This window comes from Dermatophagoides farinae, chromosome 5 (genome assembly GCF_024713945.1).
Source record: "Dermatophagoides farinae isolate YC_2012a chromosome 5, ASM2471394v1, whole genome shotgun sequence".
Taxonomy (NCBI): Eukaryota; Metazoa; Arthropoda; class Arachnida; order Sarcoptiformes; family Pyroglyphidae; genus Dermatophagoides; species Dermatophagoides farinae.
Window position 1 is genome coordinate 2,576,000 of NC_134681.1, and position 22,894 is coordinate 2,598,893.

The following is a 22,894-nucleotide window of genomic DNA, read 5'->3' on the forward strand; positions in this document are numbered from 1 at the left end:
CAGGTATTGAAATTTTATTTTGTTTGAAATCCCTGAGTTGACAGAGAATATTTTTTCCATTATCATTTTTCAAGAGATTCTAGGATTGTTGTTTTTTTATTCTTTATTTGGTTGGCCAATTTTATTTCCGGATGTTGTTTAGTGTGGGTCCAGTAAGCCAAATATTTTCTGACGACATTTCACATTTCGGTAAAGATGGAAAAATAGCAACAACAACAACAACAACAACTGACTAAACTGGTGAGTTGTAGCATTGCGGCAATCATTCATTTCACAATTGTGTCGTTTTCGATTCTTTACTTTCATGAAAGTTTTATTTTCTTCTCGTACTGGCATGCCTGAGGACATAAAAAAAATCCAATAATTTTTCAACCAAAAAATGAAACACTGATGAAAACCGAATACATAATCTCCACTTTTTTCAAAAACCAGAAATGAAAATGAAAAAAATGGAGGTTTCATAAATCTAGGTAACATGAAAATAATATAAAGAAGAAACCGAAAGAAAAAAGTGAATACCGAAAACAACAACAACATTCCACTACACTGTGTGTGTGTGTGCATGTGTTCCCGAAAAAAAAATCCAAATCTTTCCTATACGAGTTCCGTTTTGAATGAAACGACAAATTGTAAAAAAAAATAAAAAATAAATGGAGAAAAATGATTTTCTCAATCCATTATTCCATTATAATGAATGTAAACAAAATCATCGATCAATTTCATGAAAAAAAAAAAATTTGAACACCGATCATGGCCTGACATCTAGTGTCGGTGATTTTAACTAATTAAAATGTGATTGAATTTAAAATTTTCTTCCAACAAACTCAAGCAAATAATACCAATTGAATCATTTATCTTGTAAAACTAAAATAATCTTTATTTATTTAGAAATTATATATCATTTCATATGTAATCAAGGTTGTCAATATTTTTTTTTCTTTTTTTTTTAATTATTGATTGTCATATGTAGACATGTGTAAGTGTGTGTGTGTGTGTGTGTGTTTGTGTCACTATTCTATTCTATAATGATATTAAAAACAAACAAAAGTGCAAATAATTCTAACAAATTCTAATCTAGAATATATTATCAAATTAATCTTTGGTTTTTTTCAGATTTCTTAAATTTATTCATTCATTTGTCGTTACTGTTCGATACTTTTTGATGTTTTATTTTTTTTTTTTTTTTTGTTGTTAAAATTTTATCGAATCAAAATTGCTGCTCAAATCATTTTTACTGGATTTTCCACCACCACCACCACTAACTGGCATTGAAATTGGTGTCGCTGGTGGTGGTAAATCATTTGAATACATTGTATTTGCATCAAAGAAATTTGTTTCACTATAATAATCCGGTGGATTACCAGTATGATCCATTTGATTATCGCTAACCATAGACATGAATGCATCATTATTAGATTTTTCCATACTCATATACGTCTGTTCACGCATTTGTGTTGACATTTTTTTAGCCATACGCCGTACATGTATAAGTATAATGAATGAAGCCAAAAATAATATAGCGATACCGGCACCACCATAATATGTTAGATATTTATTATCAGTCAATTTATGTCCCCATAATACTGTATTCATATTACTCGATGATTGTGGTGGATAATAACGATAATAATAACGTCTATAGCCACGATAGTAACGTCCACCCGATGATGGTGATGGCAAACCAGTACGATATTTGGATGGCACACAATCCGGCTCCGGTTCAGTATAATTAGCAATTTTGCCAACTTTAATCCATTCACCTGATTTACCACAACGATATATAGTGAATGGCATTACATTATGTGTCACCATTATACAACGTAATGTTGCCATTGATGAATCGGCAATAGCACGATTCAGATTATCTAATTTTGAATATTCAAATAAAAATTTTGTTGGATCAGGCATTGGTGGTGGATTACGGCACCAATATTTCGGTACACAAAGTACATCATTGAAATCTGGTGTCCATTTATGTGTACGGCGATCGCAAGTTCGTTCCATTGTTACATCATTACTACTGATATTATTTCCATTCAATGAATCAATTTCCTCATTATTCAATTGATTATTGCCATTATCAGCGTAGTATTGTAGCTGATAATCATTATTATTAACATTATGATCAACATTTAACCCGATTTTCAATTCATTTTTCATATTTGCAATACGATAACCTTGAATGCATGAATATTGGGCCACTAGATTAGTATTTGAACGTTCAATTTGTGTAACAAGACCGTAAATAGGAATCAATGGTTGTCCACATTGTTCATCTGCAATGGAAAATGCTTGAAATCCACAAATTTTAATCGATTCAATCAAACTTTTTGCAGAACCATGAATTGGTTCAATATTAATATGGATATTGAATGAATTATCGACATCAACAACATCATTATTGCCATAGTTGATTGGACAATCAAACATGAGAAATTCGGTTGTCACATTAACCAAATGATTGCCGATAATGATGTTATCATTAAAATAACAATCCTTATGATCTTTGATCTTATCCATCGTTGTTGACATCTGTATCGATAATGCTAATCGAGCAAATTTTGTGACAAGAATTTTTTCCTTTTCATTCCAACGATGATTTTTTAATCGTTGTTGTTGTTGTTGTTTATTATCATCATCATCTTTATTATATTGATAATAATTTTGTGAATTTCTCAATGAATCATTCAAATCGTGTTGATTATTCCAACGAACAAAATCAATAAATTGTTGTTTATGTTGTTCTTCAATTTCAATGCCATGATCTTCACTATTCATATGATGATTGGATTGTGAATCATTATTTTGTTGTTGTTGTTGTTGATAATCAATATTGTTAATTGAATCATGGCGTATAATCAATATGATTCTTGGTACGAAACGTCTATGACGGTTTTGTTCAATAAATTTTACTTGAAATTCAATCAATTCATTCGGATGTGTATTATTCGCATTCAATTCTATACACGTTGGTGGATTTTTCGTTTCATTTCCAATGATTGAATGTGGATTGAGCATAAAATTTATTGGTTCATCAACCGATTGGCTATTATCAGCTGACCTATTATTATGATGATAATGTCTGGTAACATTGAATTTATTTGGATCCATTGTTTCCATACAGAATAATTTACTTGTATTCCAACGATTATACAGGCATTGTATTAATACATGTGAATCAAACGACATCAACGATGGTGATGATTTTTTGTCATTTTGAGTCATAATATTTGATTTACGTTCATATCCAATCGGTCCTTTTTGACAGATAACTTTCATTAATTGTTTTTCTTCAAAATAATTCCAATTATCAAAAACATCATCCTCTTCATTATTTTCATTCAATAATTGTTGTTGATGTTTTTTAGCTATTTGAACATTATCATAATGTTGTTGTTGTGGTTGTTGTTCAGAATTTATTTCAATTAAACGTGCCTGATATGGTAATTCAGGATAACCACAACGTGCATCAACAACAATTATGGCCAAATTAATGGATGAAAAAATGGCCAAGAATGTTAACCAAAACATCTATAGTTCAATAATGGAATTGAATGGATGAGGAATGAAAAGAAATAATCAAAAACAAAAATCCCTCACCTTTAAACAATTAAAACAGTGGTTGGTGAAAATTTCCAAGATCGAACCAGAATTTGAATTGAATAGAATCGAATCAACTTGGAATACTGAAAATTTGCAATTGAATGAAACATAAAAGTAGAAAAAAAGAGAAAAAGAGTGAGTGAATGAGAGAGAGAGAGAAAACAAAAACAAATTTTGAATTTTCATTTTCTCAAAACCACACACATACACACACACACAAACAAAAAAAAATCAATACTGTACCATTACCATTGTCATATATGAAAGAGAAAAAAATGGTTTGAATATTGATTTCATTGATTCACATTTGTCATGTGTGTGTGTCTTGGTAACCAAAAGAAAAAACGTTGTTTTCTTTCATCTTTGTTTTACAGCAACAACCAAATATAGTCGAGAATGAAAAAAAACCACCACTGCCAAGAAAAAAAAACGAAAAACCGGTCAATCTTCAGTATATGATTATGGATTTTTTCATTTCATTTTTTTTCTTTTTGCTATGGCCATGGATACCATGGAGTCGAAAGAAAACGGCAATTTAAATCTTTCCTTTTCACATTTGTTTCGGTTATTATTGCCAAAAATAGTGTACATTTTTCCAGGTTTTATTTGTTTGTTTCTCCAAAATTTTTATATTTTCTCGTCACATAATCATTATTAGCATTATTATTTGCCATATACCCATATAGAGTAGTTTTATATACCTTTGAAAAAATCGAATTTTTCTTCTTGCGAACTGAATATATGGTTGTGTTTCTTGTTGTCGATGGAAAATGAAATTTTTTTTTGAATAATTTTCGAAATGTAAAAGTTTCGATTTTTTTTCTTTGCGTTTCATCATACAACTACTTTCAATCACCATTATCATCATCATGGAGACGAAAAGTTTCCTTTCTTCTTTTTATTCGAAAAATAAGAAAAAAAAATATTCATCGAATCATTAAAAACCGGTTAAAAAATCGATCGATTCTTTGCCATATTTGAAGGCTATATATAATGTTAAAAAAAATGATCATATGATGAATCAATGAAGGGAAAATTAAAGTTCATCAAATAGAATTTCTTTCTGATTATATCATCTTACAATCAGAAAAAAAAATTATAGAAAAGTTTTATCCTGTTTTAATCTATTGAAATTTCAATTTCGATGAATTACAACTGTCAAAAACACACACAAATACACCATTGTGATTCTCAAATAAGTTGTTTTCGTTATTTTCTCATTTCTTGATTCACACCCAACAGGTCTTTGCATGTAGCAAACGAAACTCATAAACGCGTTTGCCAAAATTTTCCATCTTTATTTCTCCTAAGAATTCAATAGATGGCATCATACAATGAGTAGAATGATCATAGTAGCAGCTGCGAGTTGTTTATGATGAAAACGAGAAAGTTTTTTTAGTTGAAAATAATTTTTTTTTTCAATCGAATCATATCGATTAAAATATCTCGAAAAGATCTGAATCAATTGATTATTAAATTTTTAAACTTTTTATTATCATCATGATCATGATTATATATTAAAAGTGAAAATGAAAAAAAAAACAGAAAAAAGACAAAATGAAAAAATATAAAAAATTCAATTCGGTGGTCAATCGATCGATTTGGTTGATCAATCAATCAATACTGTATGATGATGATGATGCTAATGATAAATCAATATTTGATGATGGATAATGTTCGTCGTATTGACCCGATTCATTAGAATCATTATCGTCATCATCAATCGATTCAATTTTAGCCATACGATTATTATGACGATCATTATGATGATGATGATATAGAATGACAATATCATCATCATCAGTAAGTCTATATTCTTCATCCAAATCATGATTGTAATAATCATCTTCATAATTATCATAATGATTATTGTCTTCTTCTTTTGTGGTGAATTTGACTAGAATTCAAAAAAAAATTGATTGAATTTTGAAGCGAATTCCCGATTAGAAAGCATATAAAACAAGATTGGAAAGAGAAAATATAGGAAAAGAAAAGAGAAAGAGATAAAATTATTTCATTAATAATTATTAGTAACAAAAGAATGTTGTAGGAAAAAAGGAATTAGAGAGAATTTTGTAGGGAATTTGAAAGAAAAATTTCCTTATCCTAATGATTGCGGGTGCGGGTGTTAGTGGCAGGTTTATGGCAAACAAATCGATCAATAGCTTTGATTGATTTGAATGATTGAGCGAATTGAGCAAATTAATCAATTTCAAAGTGATGAAAGATATGTACAGGATAAACGTGATTGTGATTTTCTCAATGTTGATGATGATGTACATTTTGGATTCTGGATCATTGTTTGTGGTAGTTGATTATGTTGATGATCATTCATTAATTCTGGTTGTGATTTATTATAATTATTCATAGATAATGATATCAGATTTGAACTAGATTTTATTCTTCGTTGTTGTTGTTGCTGTTTTTGTGGTTTTTTATCAGTCGACGACGGTGGAGATTTCATTTTCAATTTATCATCATTATTTTGGTTTCGATTTTGATTCAAAAACATCAATCGTCCACCATCATTATTGATATCGAAAGTAGAATTATTACGACAATTATTTGAACGAAAACGTAACAATTGATTGGTTAAAATCGTTGATAATGAAAATGAACGTGATAATAATTGTATCGATGATATTGATGATGATGTTGATGACGATGATGTTGTTGTCGTTGCTGTTGCTTTTGTTGTCGTCGGTGGTGGTGGTGGTGGTGCCGGATAATTTTTCATCTGATAATTTCGATGACGATTATAACGACGATGATTATTAATCGAATTTGAGGATTGATTTCGAATTTCTTCTTGTTCGGTTTGATGAACAATTTTATTTTCCTGATTAGTGTCTACTTTTCCATTAATTACAATTAATGAATTTATCGATTTTGATGACTGATTACAGGAATCAATATTATTCGATACGATTGTCATCGATGATGATGAAGATGTTGATGTTGATGTCGATGATGATGATGATGATGACATTGTCTTTGGTTTCGGTTCTTGTTGCCGATTTGTTGTCATAATAATTGTAGAATTTATAGACTTGGGAATTTCAGATTCTTTTTCGGGTTTATTATCATCATTGGGTAATAATGTCTCATCAACATTATTATATTGATTGGACAATAATTGTATGGTTTTCGTTTCGGATAACTCACCGGCCTTCACTATTGTAGCACGAACAATTTGTTTCTCAATTGGTTTATTGAATGATTGATGTTTCGAATGTTGATGCTGTTGCTGTTGTTGTTGTTGTTGAAATTGATGTTGTGGATGATGTGGTGGTAAGATCGATGTTATTAATGTTGGGTCAGATTTTGATTGATTCATTAACGCCATAGAACCAGTAGTAGTGGTTTCATTCGTATCACCATTATGGATTGTGGTCGAACCACCGTCACCATTGTCATTCTCATCATCATTATGATCAATACCGGGATCTGGATAAAATACAATTGTTGGAACGCTAAATATTGATGCCTGATCCGATATCTGATAGATTAATGGATCTAATGTTGAAAAGTAACGATGATGCATTGCACGATTTGCTTCAATCCTTTTATGCGGATCATACTGTGTATGAGAATGGAACAAAAAAAAATGTTTAGAAAATGGAAAATGATTGAATCACTATCATACCATCAATAGATTAAACAAAAGATCTTGAGCAGGTTGATTTAAACGTTTAGCACGTCTACTTATACCCCATGGTATTGTAATTAGATTTTGTGGTTCATTTCCATAAATTTGATCAATCAGATTTAATTGTTCTTGTTCAAACATTCCGCGAAATAATGGTTCACCACTTAATAGTTCGAAAAATATACAACCAGCACCCCAAATATCGATGGATGTTGTATAATGCGTTGAACCATGTAATACATCTGGTGGACGATACCATAATGTGACCACTTCACTTGATAATGTATTTGATGGTACTATAGGAAAGAAATTTTCAAAGATTAATTGAAAAATTGAAAAAAAAACAAACAAAAATCCAAACCAGATTTTGAACGTGCAAGACCAAAATCAGCCAATTTCAATTCACCACGATCTGAAATAAGTAGATTCTGTGGTTTAATATCACGATGTAATATACGTCGTTGATGGCAATAATCAAGGCCACGCAATAGTTGAAACATGAATAATTTAACATTATGTAAATGTATCAGATCACGACATTCGGTTATATAACGATTTAGATCACGTGGCTGAATATATGGAAAGAGAAAAAACAATCATGAGATTTGATGGAGTAAATAAATGTTTGAACAAAACAAACCATGTATTCAAATACAAGTATAAGCATCTTATCTGAATAGATAATATCATGTAATGTAACAATATTGTTATGTTTCAATGTACGTAATAATGAAACTGGAATAAAGAATAAAAAAAATTAATTGATTATTGATTGATTGATTGATTGATCGAAATGATGATCAGTCTCACCTTCACGGATGGCTGTACAAGGTGTACCTTCTTGTTGTTGAAAACGTATATCTTTCAATGCCACTAAACGATTGGTTAGATGACTACGTCCTTTATAAACTGTTGCATAGGTTCCTTCACCCAGTTTCTCCAATTTTGTATACGTTTCCAATCTTCCGAATCCAATTTCATTCTATTGATTAATTGATTAACAGAGAAATCCAAGAAAAAAAATTAATCAATATCATTGTAAAAAATCATTCAGAAAAAATTTACCAATGATTCACGCCGTACTCTACGACTGATTGTTTTATTTGGATCCGTGCTCAATAATGTTGCAAGAAAATCATTATCACTAGCATCAGCGTCATTATCACCATTGATAATATCATTTTGTGAATTTTCAAATCTTTTTTGCTGTTGTAATGATGGTTGTCTATCTATTCGACGTTCAATTTTGGCTAAAAATGATTCCGGCAAATGTAGATCAGCTGGTAATGATAAACGTTTTGAAATCAAATCAACAACAGTCATTGATTTGTCTTGTTGTTGTTGTTGTCGTTGTCGTCGTAGTCGGATATTATTGTTACTATCGGTTATTCTTTTTTTATCATCATCATAACAATCATTATCATTATCATCATTTTTTGAATGAATTGTAAAAGAATTTCTTAGATTCATTGAATGTCGTTTTTGTGATTGTTGTTGTTGTTGTTGTTTCTTTGTCTGTCTTCGTATAACACCACGTGATAAGGAAGTATATGATGAATTATTATTTGTTTGAAAATTATTCATATTTTCACCAACAATGTTATCATTATCATCGTTGTTGATAACATCTTTAAGGTCAACATCATCATTATCATTATGGACATTATATTGATGATGATTCAAAGAAGGTGATTGGTGATAATGTGAAGAATTTTGATTCTTTGTTGCTGTTGTTGTTATTGATTCAGATTTTGGTCTTGCAATATTATTAGATGCTGATGATGTGGATGTGGATGTAGATGATTCATCATAATGAATTGATGATTGTGAAGATTTTTTCAATCGTGATACAAATAATGATGAAAATGATATCGATGCTGATGGCCTAATTCGATTATTATTTGCATTTACATTTACATTTGTTGTGTTATTCGATTGTTTGATTGATGTAACCGGATTTGATTGTTGCCGTTGTAATGAAATGTGTTTTATTCTATTTTTTCGTTGACATTCATCATCATTATTTCTTTGAAAATTTCGATAATGATCATGATGATGGAATTCATTCAAATGATCATCATCATGATCATTATTGAGATGATAATTACTTTTCGATTTAATCGATGATTTAACATTACGACAACAATAATGATGTTGATGTTTTTTGGCACATTTATTACAATTATTATTGGCTACTATACGATTATGATTAGAATCATGAATGAGATTATGATGATTACCACCACCAATACGATCACCAAGACTAGATCTTATTATATTTTGATGAAATGTAGTAGATGTCGATGATAATGAATGTTGATAATTAGCTGATGGTGTACCTGGGTGTTGTTGTTGATGATGATGATGATTATCCATTATAGATTGATGATTAGTATTGGCACCACCACCACCAGTACCTGTGAGATGATTATGAAAAAATTTCGTACAAACAGAAAATGTTTTTGAACGTTTTATTGATGATGGGTTTTTCTTTGATGATTTTCTAGTAGTAGGAACCATTTGGTAATTATCATTATCACATTTCATATCAATAGATGTTATCGGTGGTTTTTGTCGTCGAAACAATGATGATAATTTTTGTCGCACCAAATTCATTGTTACATTATGATGATGATGGCTAAATGGTTGATCATCATCATTATTATTATTATTTGATGATGATAATTGTTTTAATTCATATTCATCATGATAATCATCCTCGTCATTATCATCATCATCATTAATATCGGAAATCATTTCATCTAGATTAGTTTCTTCAAACATTTTTTGTTCCATCGTCGATGACATTATTAACATGGATTTTGGGCGATTTTTTTGTTTTTTATGATGGTCGTGATAATGATTATGATCAATTTTATTTGGAATATCACAATTTGGGTTCTCATATATAATATTTCTCATATTGGATCTATCATCATCTATAGCAGCAATATTTGTCGATGATTTTGAATGATGATTACAATTATTTCTAACCTTTAATGATTGATGTAACCAATTAGATAAACTAAGATCAATTTTCTTATCATTTGAATTTAATTTAACACTTTGTTGTTGTCGTTGTTGATGATTTAAAATTTTTTTATTATTAATTGATGGCGATGATGAGTCATTTAATGAAGATAATGATGATGTTGATGATAATGACGATGTTGAAGATCGAGACGATGATCGTCGATTATTTTTTTGATAATGAAGGTTACCATTCGATTGTTGATGTTGTTGTGACCATTTTTTATCATCATCATTTTTTATTGAACCATCATTATCAATACGGTTTGAATGGCCAACATCAATTGGATAAATCGATACAATCGATTTTGTTATAGGTATCAAATTTGAATTTGATCGACTATTATTATTTGACTTTTGATTATCATGATGGTGATGATGGTGATTATAGTGATTGGGTATTGTTGACAAATCATTATTATGATTATGGATCGACGATCCATTCATTGTTGATGTTGTTGCTGTTGTCATTGTGTTTTGTTCAGAATAAAAGATCACAAAATTTCAACATTATCAATTAACGTTTTCTGTGCGTTTTTCTTTTGCTTTCATCAAAAATTATCATCTTATGCATCTTTGGCACTGGAAGAAACAAACAAACAAACAATGAAAATGGCTACATGTGATTTTTTTTTTTGTGAATCGGTGCTATTTACATCAAGATCACAATAGATTCTGGTGTTTGGATTTTATTCAATTTTTTTTTCATCTTTTTTTCCTTCCATTTGCTTGCTGGCTACTCTGAAAATGATCTGATCTGAAATGAAATGATGAAATGAAAGATGAGAAAGAAAATGCTGCCAAACATGTTTCTGATCCATTCAATTCAATTCAATTCAATTCAATTCGCGCACCACACACACACGCACCACAAATGGTTAACAATCACGTCATCATCAGCATCATCATCAATGTTAAGAAAGTTGAAAAGCAAAAAATTTGTTCGATGACTACGGCAAAAAAAACACGAGGAAAACAAACGCACAGACAGACAAGTTGAAATCATTTGAAAAAAAGTTGTTATGCCTCCACCATCGCCAACACAAACACCACTACTACTACTACTACGATTATTAGAGATAGAAAGAGAGAGAGAGATGATAAGATTTGATTTGAAATTCTAGAAAAAATTTTTTCAACTTAAATCAATCGATCAATCGATCAATTGATGGGTAGGTGGATGGATGTAATCAATTCAATGATGATGATTCATTTAGTATGTTTGTCTTGTTTATCATGACATTTTTTTCCATAGGATGGATGGATGAATAATAGTAATTTCATTATTTATAACAGAAGTCAATTTTTTATAAAATTGGGCATTAACAGTGTTAATATTGATGATGATGATGATAATGATAATGGTTGTTGTGGTGGTTATGGATAGTTGGTAGTTGATGTGATGGTAGTATACAGCAGAGATGTAAGAGCCAAAACACTTGTGGAGAAATGAAAAACTTGCATAACAACTTTGCATCTTCTTTCTTTCATCAAATTTCAATGTCTATTAGACGATGAGTCATCCACGCAATGTGTTTTGTATAATTTCGTTCTGAAAGAGATGAATAATAATGTAATTTGAACACGTGGTTTTGTTGATAAAGTTTTTAATTTAAAAACGATCGATCAATTTTTCCGAAAAAATCTTGTAGTTTCAATAGGATTTCCAAAATAAAAAATTAAGTCATTATAACCGAATAGAACAGATTATTTTCACATCAAACAATAATGATGATGATGATGGTGACTAGAATATTATGATGATGGTGGTGAGGAAGGATGAAAAACAAATATTCACACACAAACACACCAAAATTTCATTCAAATAAAAATTGATTTCCTGTGTGCGTTTGTTTCCTTTCAAGGAAAAACAAAAAAAAAACGCTAAGACTTTGACACAACAAAAGAGACAAAATTTCAAGGTAATTCATATCAATTGTTGCTGTTGTTGATTTTTGTTTTGTTGACATTCATCATTATTATTCCAGATAATTGCTTGCCGGGCGCGTACATTGTTTTAAAAGAGATTGATGCGTGTGTGTGTGTGTGTATGTATGAGTGGACAATTTTCATTCAATCAATTCATAAACTGAATGAATGAATGAATGAATGACCAATTGATGAATTGATGACTTTCTTGATGATGATGTCAATGTCATTGTGTGACAAATTATGATGATGATTGTTCGTGATCAATTTATTGTGATGGTGGTGGTCATTTTTCGCTAAAAAGAAAATAAATGACAATAAAAACGTTTTTTTTTACTGTGGTTAAATTAAAATGAAATAAATTCTTCCTTCTTTTTGATTACTTGTTGAATGAAAATTAAATGATTTGTTAATATACGTGACTTACTATCGTGAAATTCAAGAGAATTTGGAGGTAATTTTTTTCACCACAACCACTAAAATCATAAAAATACATAAAAATGAGTAATGCCAATTATTGTTGGCACAAAATGGTGCAAAATATGTACAGCAATTTTTTTTTCTTGGTGTTGATTGATTGGCGTTTTTCTTCTCTTTCTCTCTCTCTCTCTCTCTCTCTCTCTCCAGTTTTGCTTGCACCGGAAAAACCATGATGATTGTGAATTCAATAAATGCTCTCTATGAACTTTTTTGCTGATGTTTGATTCTCAAAAAAAAAATTTAAACATTACCATTTCCGGGCATTCTTATGGCAATCATTGGCATTCGGTAATCAATCATTTTGAAAAAAAAAATTTCTGTAAAATCAGCAAAACAACATTGAATAATAAATTATCAAAATGCAACACACACACACACATTCCAGACTAAATAATCGTTATTTTTTCTCACTTCTTTTTTTCGTTACCGATTGTCGTCAATCATAATCATCATCATAAAAGATATCAAGGTTTCCATGACAATATCCGTTATAGACATAGACATTGAAGAAAAAAATCCGGAAAAAACCAATAAAAAAAGAAAAAAAAATATCAATGCCCCGACCACACAATGAATGAATGGATGGCAAAAGTTTTACAATGAATTTATATATAGAATTAGAATGGAAACTGTGTGATTAGAACAACCAAAAAAAAATTTCCCTATATCTACAAATAAAAACGATTACCGGAAATCCTTATCAATAAAAAACGATTAAGAGATCATGATCATATTTTTCATTGACAAAGTAGAATTGTGAATGAGGATAACTGATCATCATTTTGACTGATGTCAATGATGGTGATTACATTCATTCAATCAATCAATCAATGATCACATTTTTCTGTGAGATCGAGTTTTTTTTTGTTTCGTTTTGTTTTGCATTTACAAATTATCAAATCAAATTACGCGAAAAACTGAGGAGAAAAAAAAATACAAATTACAAATCATCAAAAACAATCACAGCATAGCAAAGCCAAAATGATGATGATAAAGTAGCAGAAGCAAAACAGTGAAAAAAAACTTTGAAACTATAATTAGGATGCTAATCATCGCACATAATAACAGTAACGACAAAAAAAAAATTTTTGATTTCATAATTAGAAAAACAATGAACAAAAAAAAAGAAAAAACTGGGAAAAAATCATCATCATCATGTGGTGCCGTTGTTGTTGTTCACATGTGAAATAATAATAATCACAAATTGTAATGATCATCAAGTGAAAAATTTGGCCGATACAAACAAAAGGCTTATAATAATGTTTTTTTTAGTATTGTTTTGTAATTAAAAACTGTTCGACCAAACTAAAAAAAAAAAACTAGATTAAAATACAGAAAAATATTCTGGATTTTTTCATTCACAAATCCGTGTGTGTTTGTGTTTCTATTTTTTTTTATCTAGAAAATAAACAATTTTTTTTTCAATGGAAAGGATTATCCATCCATCCATCAATGTAGAATTTCCATTCAATGTAATAGAAATGAAAATAAAAGAGAGAGAGACAGAGAAAAACTGAAAAGATTATCATCAACATTGTTTATGTTGGTCGACTGACTGACTGACTGGTTGTTTGTTTGTTTGTTTGATTGGTTGGTTGGTTGGTTGGTTGTTGTTGTTGTTACTGTTTTTGTTTTTGTTCATGGCATCCAATTATTTTTTTTTGTTTTCATTTCGGATTTTATTTTTTCATTTTTTTTTATTTCCAAAAATGCCTATGGACATAATAATCATCTGCAATGTTGTGTGTGTGTGTGTGTGTGTGTGTATGTGTTTGGTTGAGTGAGTGAGTAAGTGACAAAAATAATTGAGAATCAAGAATCAGGCAATGTGAAAAGAAAAAAAAAGTTTTTTTTTCGTAAAATTTAATGGAATTCATTTTCCAAATTGTGTCCATCAGCAAAAATCACTTCGAATTTTTTTCAAAAAAAAATTGCTGAAATCTGTGATGAAAGTGAGATTGAGGGGAAAAAACTTGGAAATTTATTATAAAATAAAATAAAATTTAAAGTTTAAAAGTAAAAATTTCTTTTTCCAAAGTGTTCCAAAGAATCTAAATATAGAAATGTTTTCTGGACACTGGAGAAAAAAAATCATTTCTTTGGAATAATTTGGATTTTCCAAAAAAAAAAATCTCCATCAAAATCGAGAGCAAAGAAAAAAATCGACAGACACTCAAATCAAAGGCAAGCAAAAATTAAAACACGCCTTGTGAAATGGCCATTACAACCATTTACATTTGGCATTCTGAACGATTTCAATTCAATTCAATTCGGAATTATATAAAAAAAACAACAACTACAGCCAATAATCAAAACAAATAAGGAAAATTTGCCACTGTCATCCTCAACATTATCATCATTCCGTATTATTATTATCGTCCTTCGTTGGCCACGTTGGTCACACCTGTATGTAATATAATTATCCATTATTCAATTCAAATTTTAAGATTTTTTTTTTCATCGTCGTCTTTGTTGTTGTTGTTGTTGTTTTCAGGAAAATTTTCAAAAATAAAAAAATTCTTTTCTCATTTCTCAAAAAAAAAAAATTCATGTCGATGCCCTAAAGCAAAGCAAATGAATAAATGAACATCTCCTAGTTACGATTGGATTGGTATCTGGTGATGACCTTGCTGGGTCAAATGTTTTTTTTTGTTTTGTTTTGTTTTGCACCACAACAACAACAAAACCAGAATGAGAACACACATTTATACATACACACATGCACACACGCCCTACATTTTTTTTCTCTTTTACTATGTGTGATCGAGGGTCAAAGATCATTGACGATGATGATGACAATGTATATATGTGTCTCTAGTCAACATTCAAATAGAAATTCATCAATCTACTATTAATATTTACATATCACTTGAACTTTTTTGACAAAACAAAACCTGAGCAAAGAAAAAACTTGAATTCAATTTTCCTTTCATGAACAAAATAAATGATATATATAAATTTTAATGAAAAAAATGGAAAAAACATTTTTTTTGAGAAAAAAAATCAACAATGACATCATTTTCTAGTTATTATTTTATTATTTTCGTGTCAATCATCAACAACAACGACAACAAAATTGTTTATGCGTAGGTGTCATTAAACATACGACAAACGAAAATGGGGGCGACGAAAAGGTTATCTGAATTTTTTTTTCTTGAGAAAAAAGAAAAAAAAATTTGACAATTTAGTTTGATCGTGTTTGTTGTTGCTGTTGTTGTCGATATTTACCAGTGCCATCACAACGCCAATTCTCATTGTGTGTGTGTGTGTGTTTGTTTTGGATTTTTTTTTTGAAATTAAAATGAAAAAATAAATAATAATTCAATTTTAGCGAACTGAAAACTCTCTCGATAATCAGAAGAATTTGTTTGACGAAAAAAAAATGTCGCCGTTTGTTTTCACAGTTTAATTTATAGGTGTGTAGGTGATAACCTACATTTGTTCAGGTCAATTCACAACTTGGAATACGTGTGACATTTTTTTTTTGTTAAATTGATTGATTGGTTAATATTTAAAATTTCTGTGCAAAAAAAAAACAAATAAAATTCAATTTCAATCAATAAATCTTTATCAATGATGATGATGATGGATAATAATGAGTTGTGATAATGGAGCGATAATCATCATCGAACAAAAAAAAACAGAAATGAAATGAAATGAATATTTCTTTCATGCGTTTGACAGGCGCAGCAGCAACAGCAGCAGGTGTTATGATTATGAAAAGAAACTGTTATAACAAATTTATTGTGGTTGCACGTGTTTTTCATGTCTAAGACAGTTGTTTGGAACAAATTACACACACACACAGATAGACAAACGTTATTTCATCATTCGATTGTAACAAAAGAAAAAAAAATTTTGTTGTAATGCTCTAAAAAAAATGATTAAGTTTTGATTTGTTTGTTTCTGTCGTTGTTATTGTCATGTTACGTGTAAGTGCGAATGTGTGTTAGTGAAATTTCACATGATCAAAAAATGGAAACAAAAAAAAAAATTTTGTTTTTTGTTTGTTGATCTAATTTAATGGTTCGAATAGATTTCTGTTTTTCTTTCATACCCAAGTAATCGATTTTTTATTTTTTCATTTCAAAAGGATTAGAGTTGATATAAAATGAAGAAAATGAAAAAATCTATGATTTGTGGCACATACATTTATGTTTTTGATTTGAAGATTATATTTCACGTTAAATCATGGCGAATAACAAAACATCACCCGAATTTCAATTATTAAGAGAGAAAAAGTGATAGAGAAATCGCATCACCAATCACATGGTAAATCAAAATCATGTGTGTGTAAGGTGGGAAAAATATGCATGAAAGATTCATACAACAAATAACAAATAACAAGCTTAATATTCACGAAAATCTTGATTGAAAAAAATCTTTGAACATTTTTTTTTGAAAATATCAAAAAGCCAGATTTATCAGGCCACATAATGTTGGAGGTTAATCATAATTATGTAATCACATTTTTTATGAATGTTAAGTAACCATTTGAAACACCAAACACGGTCACTAAAATGCCAATTTCATCATCATCATCATCATCATTGTAAATTTAACAGCAACAACAACCGAATGGGCAAAATATTTTGGTTATTTTGATTGATGAATGAATGAAAACAAACTCTTGACTCTGTGGCTCCAAGGAAATATTATATTTCTTTTTTTGTCCTTTTTTTCTTGTTGTCGTGTTTTTCTTCTTTTTTTTATTACTTGGTTGGTCATCATGATCATCTTGATCATTTTACCAATTGTGGTAGTTTACTATTGCATTATATTATGATAATCGATTAATTGGTAATCGTTTTTTTCTTTCTCTGTCTTTCTTCATGTTTACTTTTATTACAACTCTATATATACCATTCAATCATATAATGATGATAACGATAATGATATGCATGACATTTTTAGCCTCGAATGATCGATTTACACACACAGAGAGAGAATCAATTCAAAACGAATCGATTTGAATTGATGATGAAATCGATGAGAAAAATCATCAAATAATGATGCACCAAAAAAATAAACAAACAAAACAGTGAAAAAGTCACAATCAACAACAACAACAAAAATATTTATGGATTGAAAATCAAAAATAATTTAAAAGTGGAAAGATTCATATCGATTCAATCGACCTAAACCACTGAAAAAAAGTGTTATGAATTTTTTTCGTAACGAGTTTTTTCGTTTGCCTTGATAAATTGATCATAATTAATCAATTTCAAGCGCCGGTATGTTTTGTTTCATTCATCCATACATCCATCTATCTATCTTTGGTTCAATCATGTTTCCAACAGAAAAAAAACGAAGATGACTTCCAACCGAGAATGGAGGAATGGAAATTAGTTTTTTCAGCCAAATTCATTTTGATTTATTCATCAGAAACAACAACAAAAACGAAACGAAAAAAAAAATTATTTCCAATAAATAAATAGAAAAAACGAAACTAAATCTTTTTGAATTGAATGAAATTAATTTATTCATTCAAGTTGTATTTCAATTTGCAAAAAAAATTGAAATCCTAAACAAAAAAAATGTCTTCAAATAGCCCAAACACACTCACCAATAGCCTCTTTCTCTCATCATCATGATCAATATGGATCTAGAACTGCTGATGGATAATGAATTCTAATGTATTGAATAATTTTTGCTAGAAGCATCAAGTTAGTTATTTATTTCACATTTAAAAGAGGACAATCTCCGTTTATAGAAAACACAATATTCATTTTGTTGTTGTTGTTGTTAGTGTGGTTAAACAGGATTTAACACACACACATAAACAAACACGAAAAAAGTGTGAAAATAAAAGTACAGATATAATTTACCTGGACGAATAATTTTTATTCATAAAAATTTAAAACACAACAAAATGAAGATAATTTTTGATAACAACACCAACAAAAAAAATGAATGATGATGACATGTTGTCACAATGATATTAAAAATTGAATCGATGCACAATCAATATTTTTTTGTTGAAATTGTTTAACACACACAGAATCAAAGCTGCCAAAAATTGAACAGAATTCAGCGACAAACAATTACAATTACTTTAATAATCAATAAGTGACCATCAATAAATAATCAAACAAAAACTTGAAAAATTTCAATGTCCACCATCAGAAATGAAATGGCTTACATTGATGATGATCACCAACATATGTGTGTTTGTGTGTGTGACCATTATTTATTTGCATAAAAAAAAAATTTTCATATATCATCATCATTTTATAAATGTCCAACAAATTACAACAACGTTGAACAGAAAAAGATATATAGAAAATTTGTGTATACACAGAAAGAAAATAAATTGCAATTTGGCTTCAGGTTTTTTTTTCGTTGTTGTTGATTTGTCAGCCAGCTATAGCAAGCAAATCGCTATTTGTTCATTCGTTTATTATTATCATCATTATTATATATTCATTTATTTTCTCTTTCTCACTCTTTGTGTTGTTTAACATCCAAATCCATCTACGATATAAACATACATACAAACACACACACACACATAGGCAAATTTTTTTTTTGTATTTATTTGTCAGCAACAACAACAAAAATATATATTTTGTTGTCTACACAAACACAAACACATTTTGTCTATCAATTTCACCACCACTAAATAAATGTATTTTGCATCTCATTTTTTCTGCATGTTTGAAAATGATGATGAAAAAAGAAAGAAAGAGAGAGAGAGAGAAATGGATGAAAGAGAACGAGCAATCAGAGAGAGAGAGAGAGACAGAGGAATATTAAAGCCAAAAACAGATTCAATATAAGAAAATGATGATGATGATGAAGCTAATGAGAGAAAGAAAGAAGAAAAAAATGGGCAGAAGTTCAAGCTAAAGGCCGAAATTGTTTTATTTCATTTCTTCTTTATTTGAAACATTTGAAACATCATAATCATCATCATTATATTAGAATGTCAAAATGTTCTCCCCACTACACACACACACCCTCTTCATTTATTTAAAAGATCGATTTGTCAATCGATTCGTCATAAATCCATTTATATATTCATAAATATTATTCGAAAAAATATACCATCATCATCATCATCGATGTCGCATCATTTCATAGATACCGTTTACATTAACTCATTGGCTACCACCATAGAAAAAAAAGACGCTATCCATATACCAGTGGAGCTAAAAATCCATTAAATTATTCTACAAAGAATTGTCTCATTTCAATATTAACAAATAACAAACAACAGTGTTCAGTTCAGACAACCGGGAAATTTTTCCTTCTCATATTTCCTATTGTGTGTTACATTAGAGTATTTTTTCTCTTGCTTAAAAGCTTTTAAATAGACAAGAGAGATTAATCAAGAATAATAATCAAATTGAAAAATAATTAATTAAATTTTCTTATTTGTATTTACCTTTCATCTTATTCAGGTTGCTCGATAATCAATAATGTTATATCAATATTTACTTACACTCTGGATCATCATTTTTTTAAATAAATTCTGGCACTGGCACACAAACACACACACACACACCTATACCTGCATCCATTGTGTTGATGACCGACACAACAACAAATGTATTGGATTAACATGGAATCTAAAAATTAGCATTATAATTAAAGAAAGATGATAAACAGATACATACAGAAACAGAAATAGTAATATAGCCAAAATATCGATTGATGACGATGAATCCATGGAAAAAAACTCAACATTTGTTTATTGTAAATCAATATCGTATCGATTATTATTATCGATATGTTGATATTAAGCAACAGGATAACCAACGAGAAAAAATATCAAAAGTCGTCATCATTAAAAAAAAATCAATTTGATTGATTGATTGATTCAACTACAATTCATAATACGTATATATAAATAATAATCAAAAAAAAAAAAACACCAAATTTAGAAGCATCAATATTGATGCTTCTGTCACTGATGGTGATGAAAGCATTTCTTTATTTATATGTGCGTATGTGAGAGATTTTCATTAGCATATTTAAAAAAAAAAAACGTTTGGATTTGGAAAATTATGTGAATTTAAATGTATGTCACACAAACACTCACACACATACATAATCTAAAATGAATTCGGGTTTTTTTTTTGCTAAAAAAAACAAATCTTTATCATCATCATCGTCATCATCATTTTTTGATATTTATACACAAGTAGTATAGTAGTCATCGTTGTCGTAGGCGTATTCATTCATATCTCTTGTTTCACATTTGAAATGATGATGATGACGACACTCTTCATGTAAATTGAATTGATAGAAGAAAAGTTCGTTGTCACTTTCATTATTAATCATTATCTAGTGTGTGTGTGTGTGTGTGTGTGTAAGAAATAAAAACAAAGTGAGAAAACTTTTATTTGTATTTCAAGAAAATGTATATTTAGTTTAGAAAATGTAGTTAGATTCTTGTTGTCGTCATCATCATCAATATATTGGGTTGACAATTTTTAGCAGAGAATAAACATGGTTAAATGTTTTCATTTTCGTTATTTTCGTTGTTGTTTTTGGCAAATAAACACTTACGTTTTTTTTTTACTGGTTTTCAGTTCATAATGATGATGGAAAAAAATATTGTTGATGTTTATTCTTTCCTGTGTTTATCATCACCATCATTCAATCACCGGAGTAAAAAAAGTAGAATAAAAAAAAATTTCTTTACAATTTGCTAGCAGTGTATAGCATCGATAGTAGTTGCAATTCAGATGTGTAAGTATCGCGTTTTTTTTTTGTCCAAAATGGTCCAAAGATCATCACATTATCGTTGTCGTAAACTTTTCCGTTTTTTTTTGGTTGGATAACAAACAAACCAATTGATAATTATGACGACGAGTCCATTCGGATCGGCTACCTGGGTAACCATTTAATGATGATGGTGATGATGATAACACAATGTGTTTGTTTTTTCTTTCAAAACAATGTTATGTTTCGAATGACAACATCACCAACAACAAAACAAAACAAAATGCATACAGAAATGTAAAAATTTCATTCACAAACAAATAAATCTACCATAAAGTACAACAGCATTAATTTTTGTGTTAAATAAACACATTTTATGCGCACTATGCATTATATTTCATGCAATTTTTTTTCCTTTTATCATATACGATGATATGATATGGACAAAATTTGAGCCACAAGTCTTTTTTCTGTTCATAATAAACAACCAAATAGATGAACCAGATGATAGTAGCAGCAGCAGCTAACGCAACAAGGCTCGATCAAGTCAAAGACCGGCTTTTTATTAACACAACATAATACAGACACACACACACTCATATTTTATTTTGGCCTTCAAACAACCATTTCTGAATGACTGACTGATGAATGGTAAAAAAATGTTACTTTTTATTGTTGTTGTTTTGTTACTTAGTTTCAATGTCACTCAGTGTGTGGACCATGACCACTAACAGCCATTGACCACGACCGCCACCACCACCAATCTCATCCTTACTTTGTGTCTTGTTTTTCTATTCAATTCCCACCTGGCCAAACATTACATTGTGTGTGTTGATTATTATGAAATTTATTCAAAAAAGATAATCGAACAAACTTACCATTTTTTTCGATGGTAAAGATGTTGAATGAAAATGGACAAAATTATTTAATGAATTTTTTTCATCTTTTTTCTCACGATTCATCTAGGTTTTTTATCTGTTCTGTTTGTTGTTGTTCGGCTGAGAAGACGACAACAACGACGACAATGAGGATGTTGATTCTGTATCTTATTTTTAGAAGTGCAAAAAAAAAAATTTCTACATGAACTTTTCACATTTTCGCAGACATACACAAACAAAATAAGAAAATTCTTTCTCTCTCTCTCACGGTTCGATGCTAGGGCCATTGAACATGATTACTAGGTCCTTGGTTTTTTTTAATTTCTAGTTTCTTATTTTGGTTCTTGGTGTCTTTTCTCTGTTTTGTCTGGCTTGGTTCAACGCGTCAACTCCACACACACACACACACACACGACACAAACAAAAACATATACTGCATATACATATTTCAGAATGAATGAATGTTTTGTATGTGAATGCAGACGCCAGAATTCTCATAGGAATTTCACAGTAGCAGTAGAATTTTTTTTCTGAAAACACACACACACGGTGAGAAAGAATGAATGAATGGGAAAAGCAAAAAATATTTGATGTAAATTGAATGATGATGTTTATTGAAAAAATTCAGGAAAAACTTTCCAAGCATGCGTGTTGT

General features: G+C 29.5%; 2 protein-coding genes across 6 annotated transcripts; both read right to left on the minus strand.

Moving 5' to 3' along the window:
• Positions 1-1,123: 1,123 nt before the first annotated feature.
• On the minus strand, positions 1,124-3,883 carry LOC124499367 (uncharacterized). Its single transcript, XM_047063269.2, has 3 exons — positions 3,853-3,883; positions 3,601-3,686; positions 1,124-3,531 (listed from the first exon to the last, which is right to left on the minus strand). Exon 3 carries the CDS (start codon positions 3,529-3,531, stop codon positions 1,192-1,194), a length of 2,340 nt encoding a protein of 779 aa, XP_046919225.2. The 5' UTR covers positions 3,601-3,686; positions 3,853-3,883; the 3' UTR covers positions 1,124-1,191.
• Positions 3,884-5,068: 1,185 nt separating this feature from the next.
• Positions 5,069-22,483, minus strand: LOC124499676 (uncharacterized). 5 transcript variants are annotated; one of them, XM_075731478.1, is made up of 8 exons: positions 21,206-21,645; positions 10,939-12,507; positions 8,318-10,864; positions 8,063-8,234; positions 7,893-7,987; positions 7,614-7,821; positions 7,250-7,548; positions 5,069-7,183 (listed from the first exon to the last, which is right to left on the minus strand). In XM_075731478.1, the coding sequence occupies exons 3-8, from the start codon at positions 10,751-10,753 to the stop codon at positions 5,816-5,818; spliced, it is 4,578 nt and encodes a 1,525-aa protein (XP_075587593.1). In that variant the 5' UTR covers positions 10,754-10,864; positions 10,939-12,507; positions 21,206-21,645; the 3' UTR covers positions 5,069-5,815. The 5 variants fall into 5 exon arrangements, with proteins under 5 accessions (XP_075587593.1, XP_075587592.1, XP_075587590.1 ...); XM_075731477.1 differs by lacking the exon at positions 21,206-21,645 and adding an exon at positions 18,520-19,082; XM_075731475.1 differs by lacking the exon at positions 21,206-21,645 and adding an exon at positions 22,240-22,483 and having other exon boundaries at positions 8,318-12,507.
• Positions 22,484-22,894: the final 411 nt, after the last annotated feature.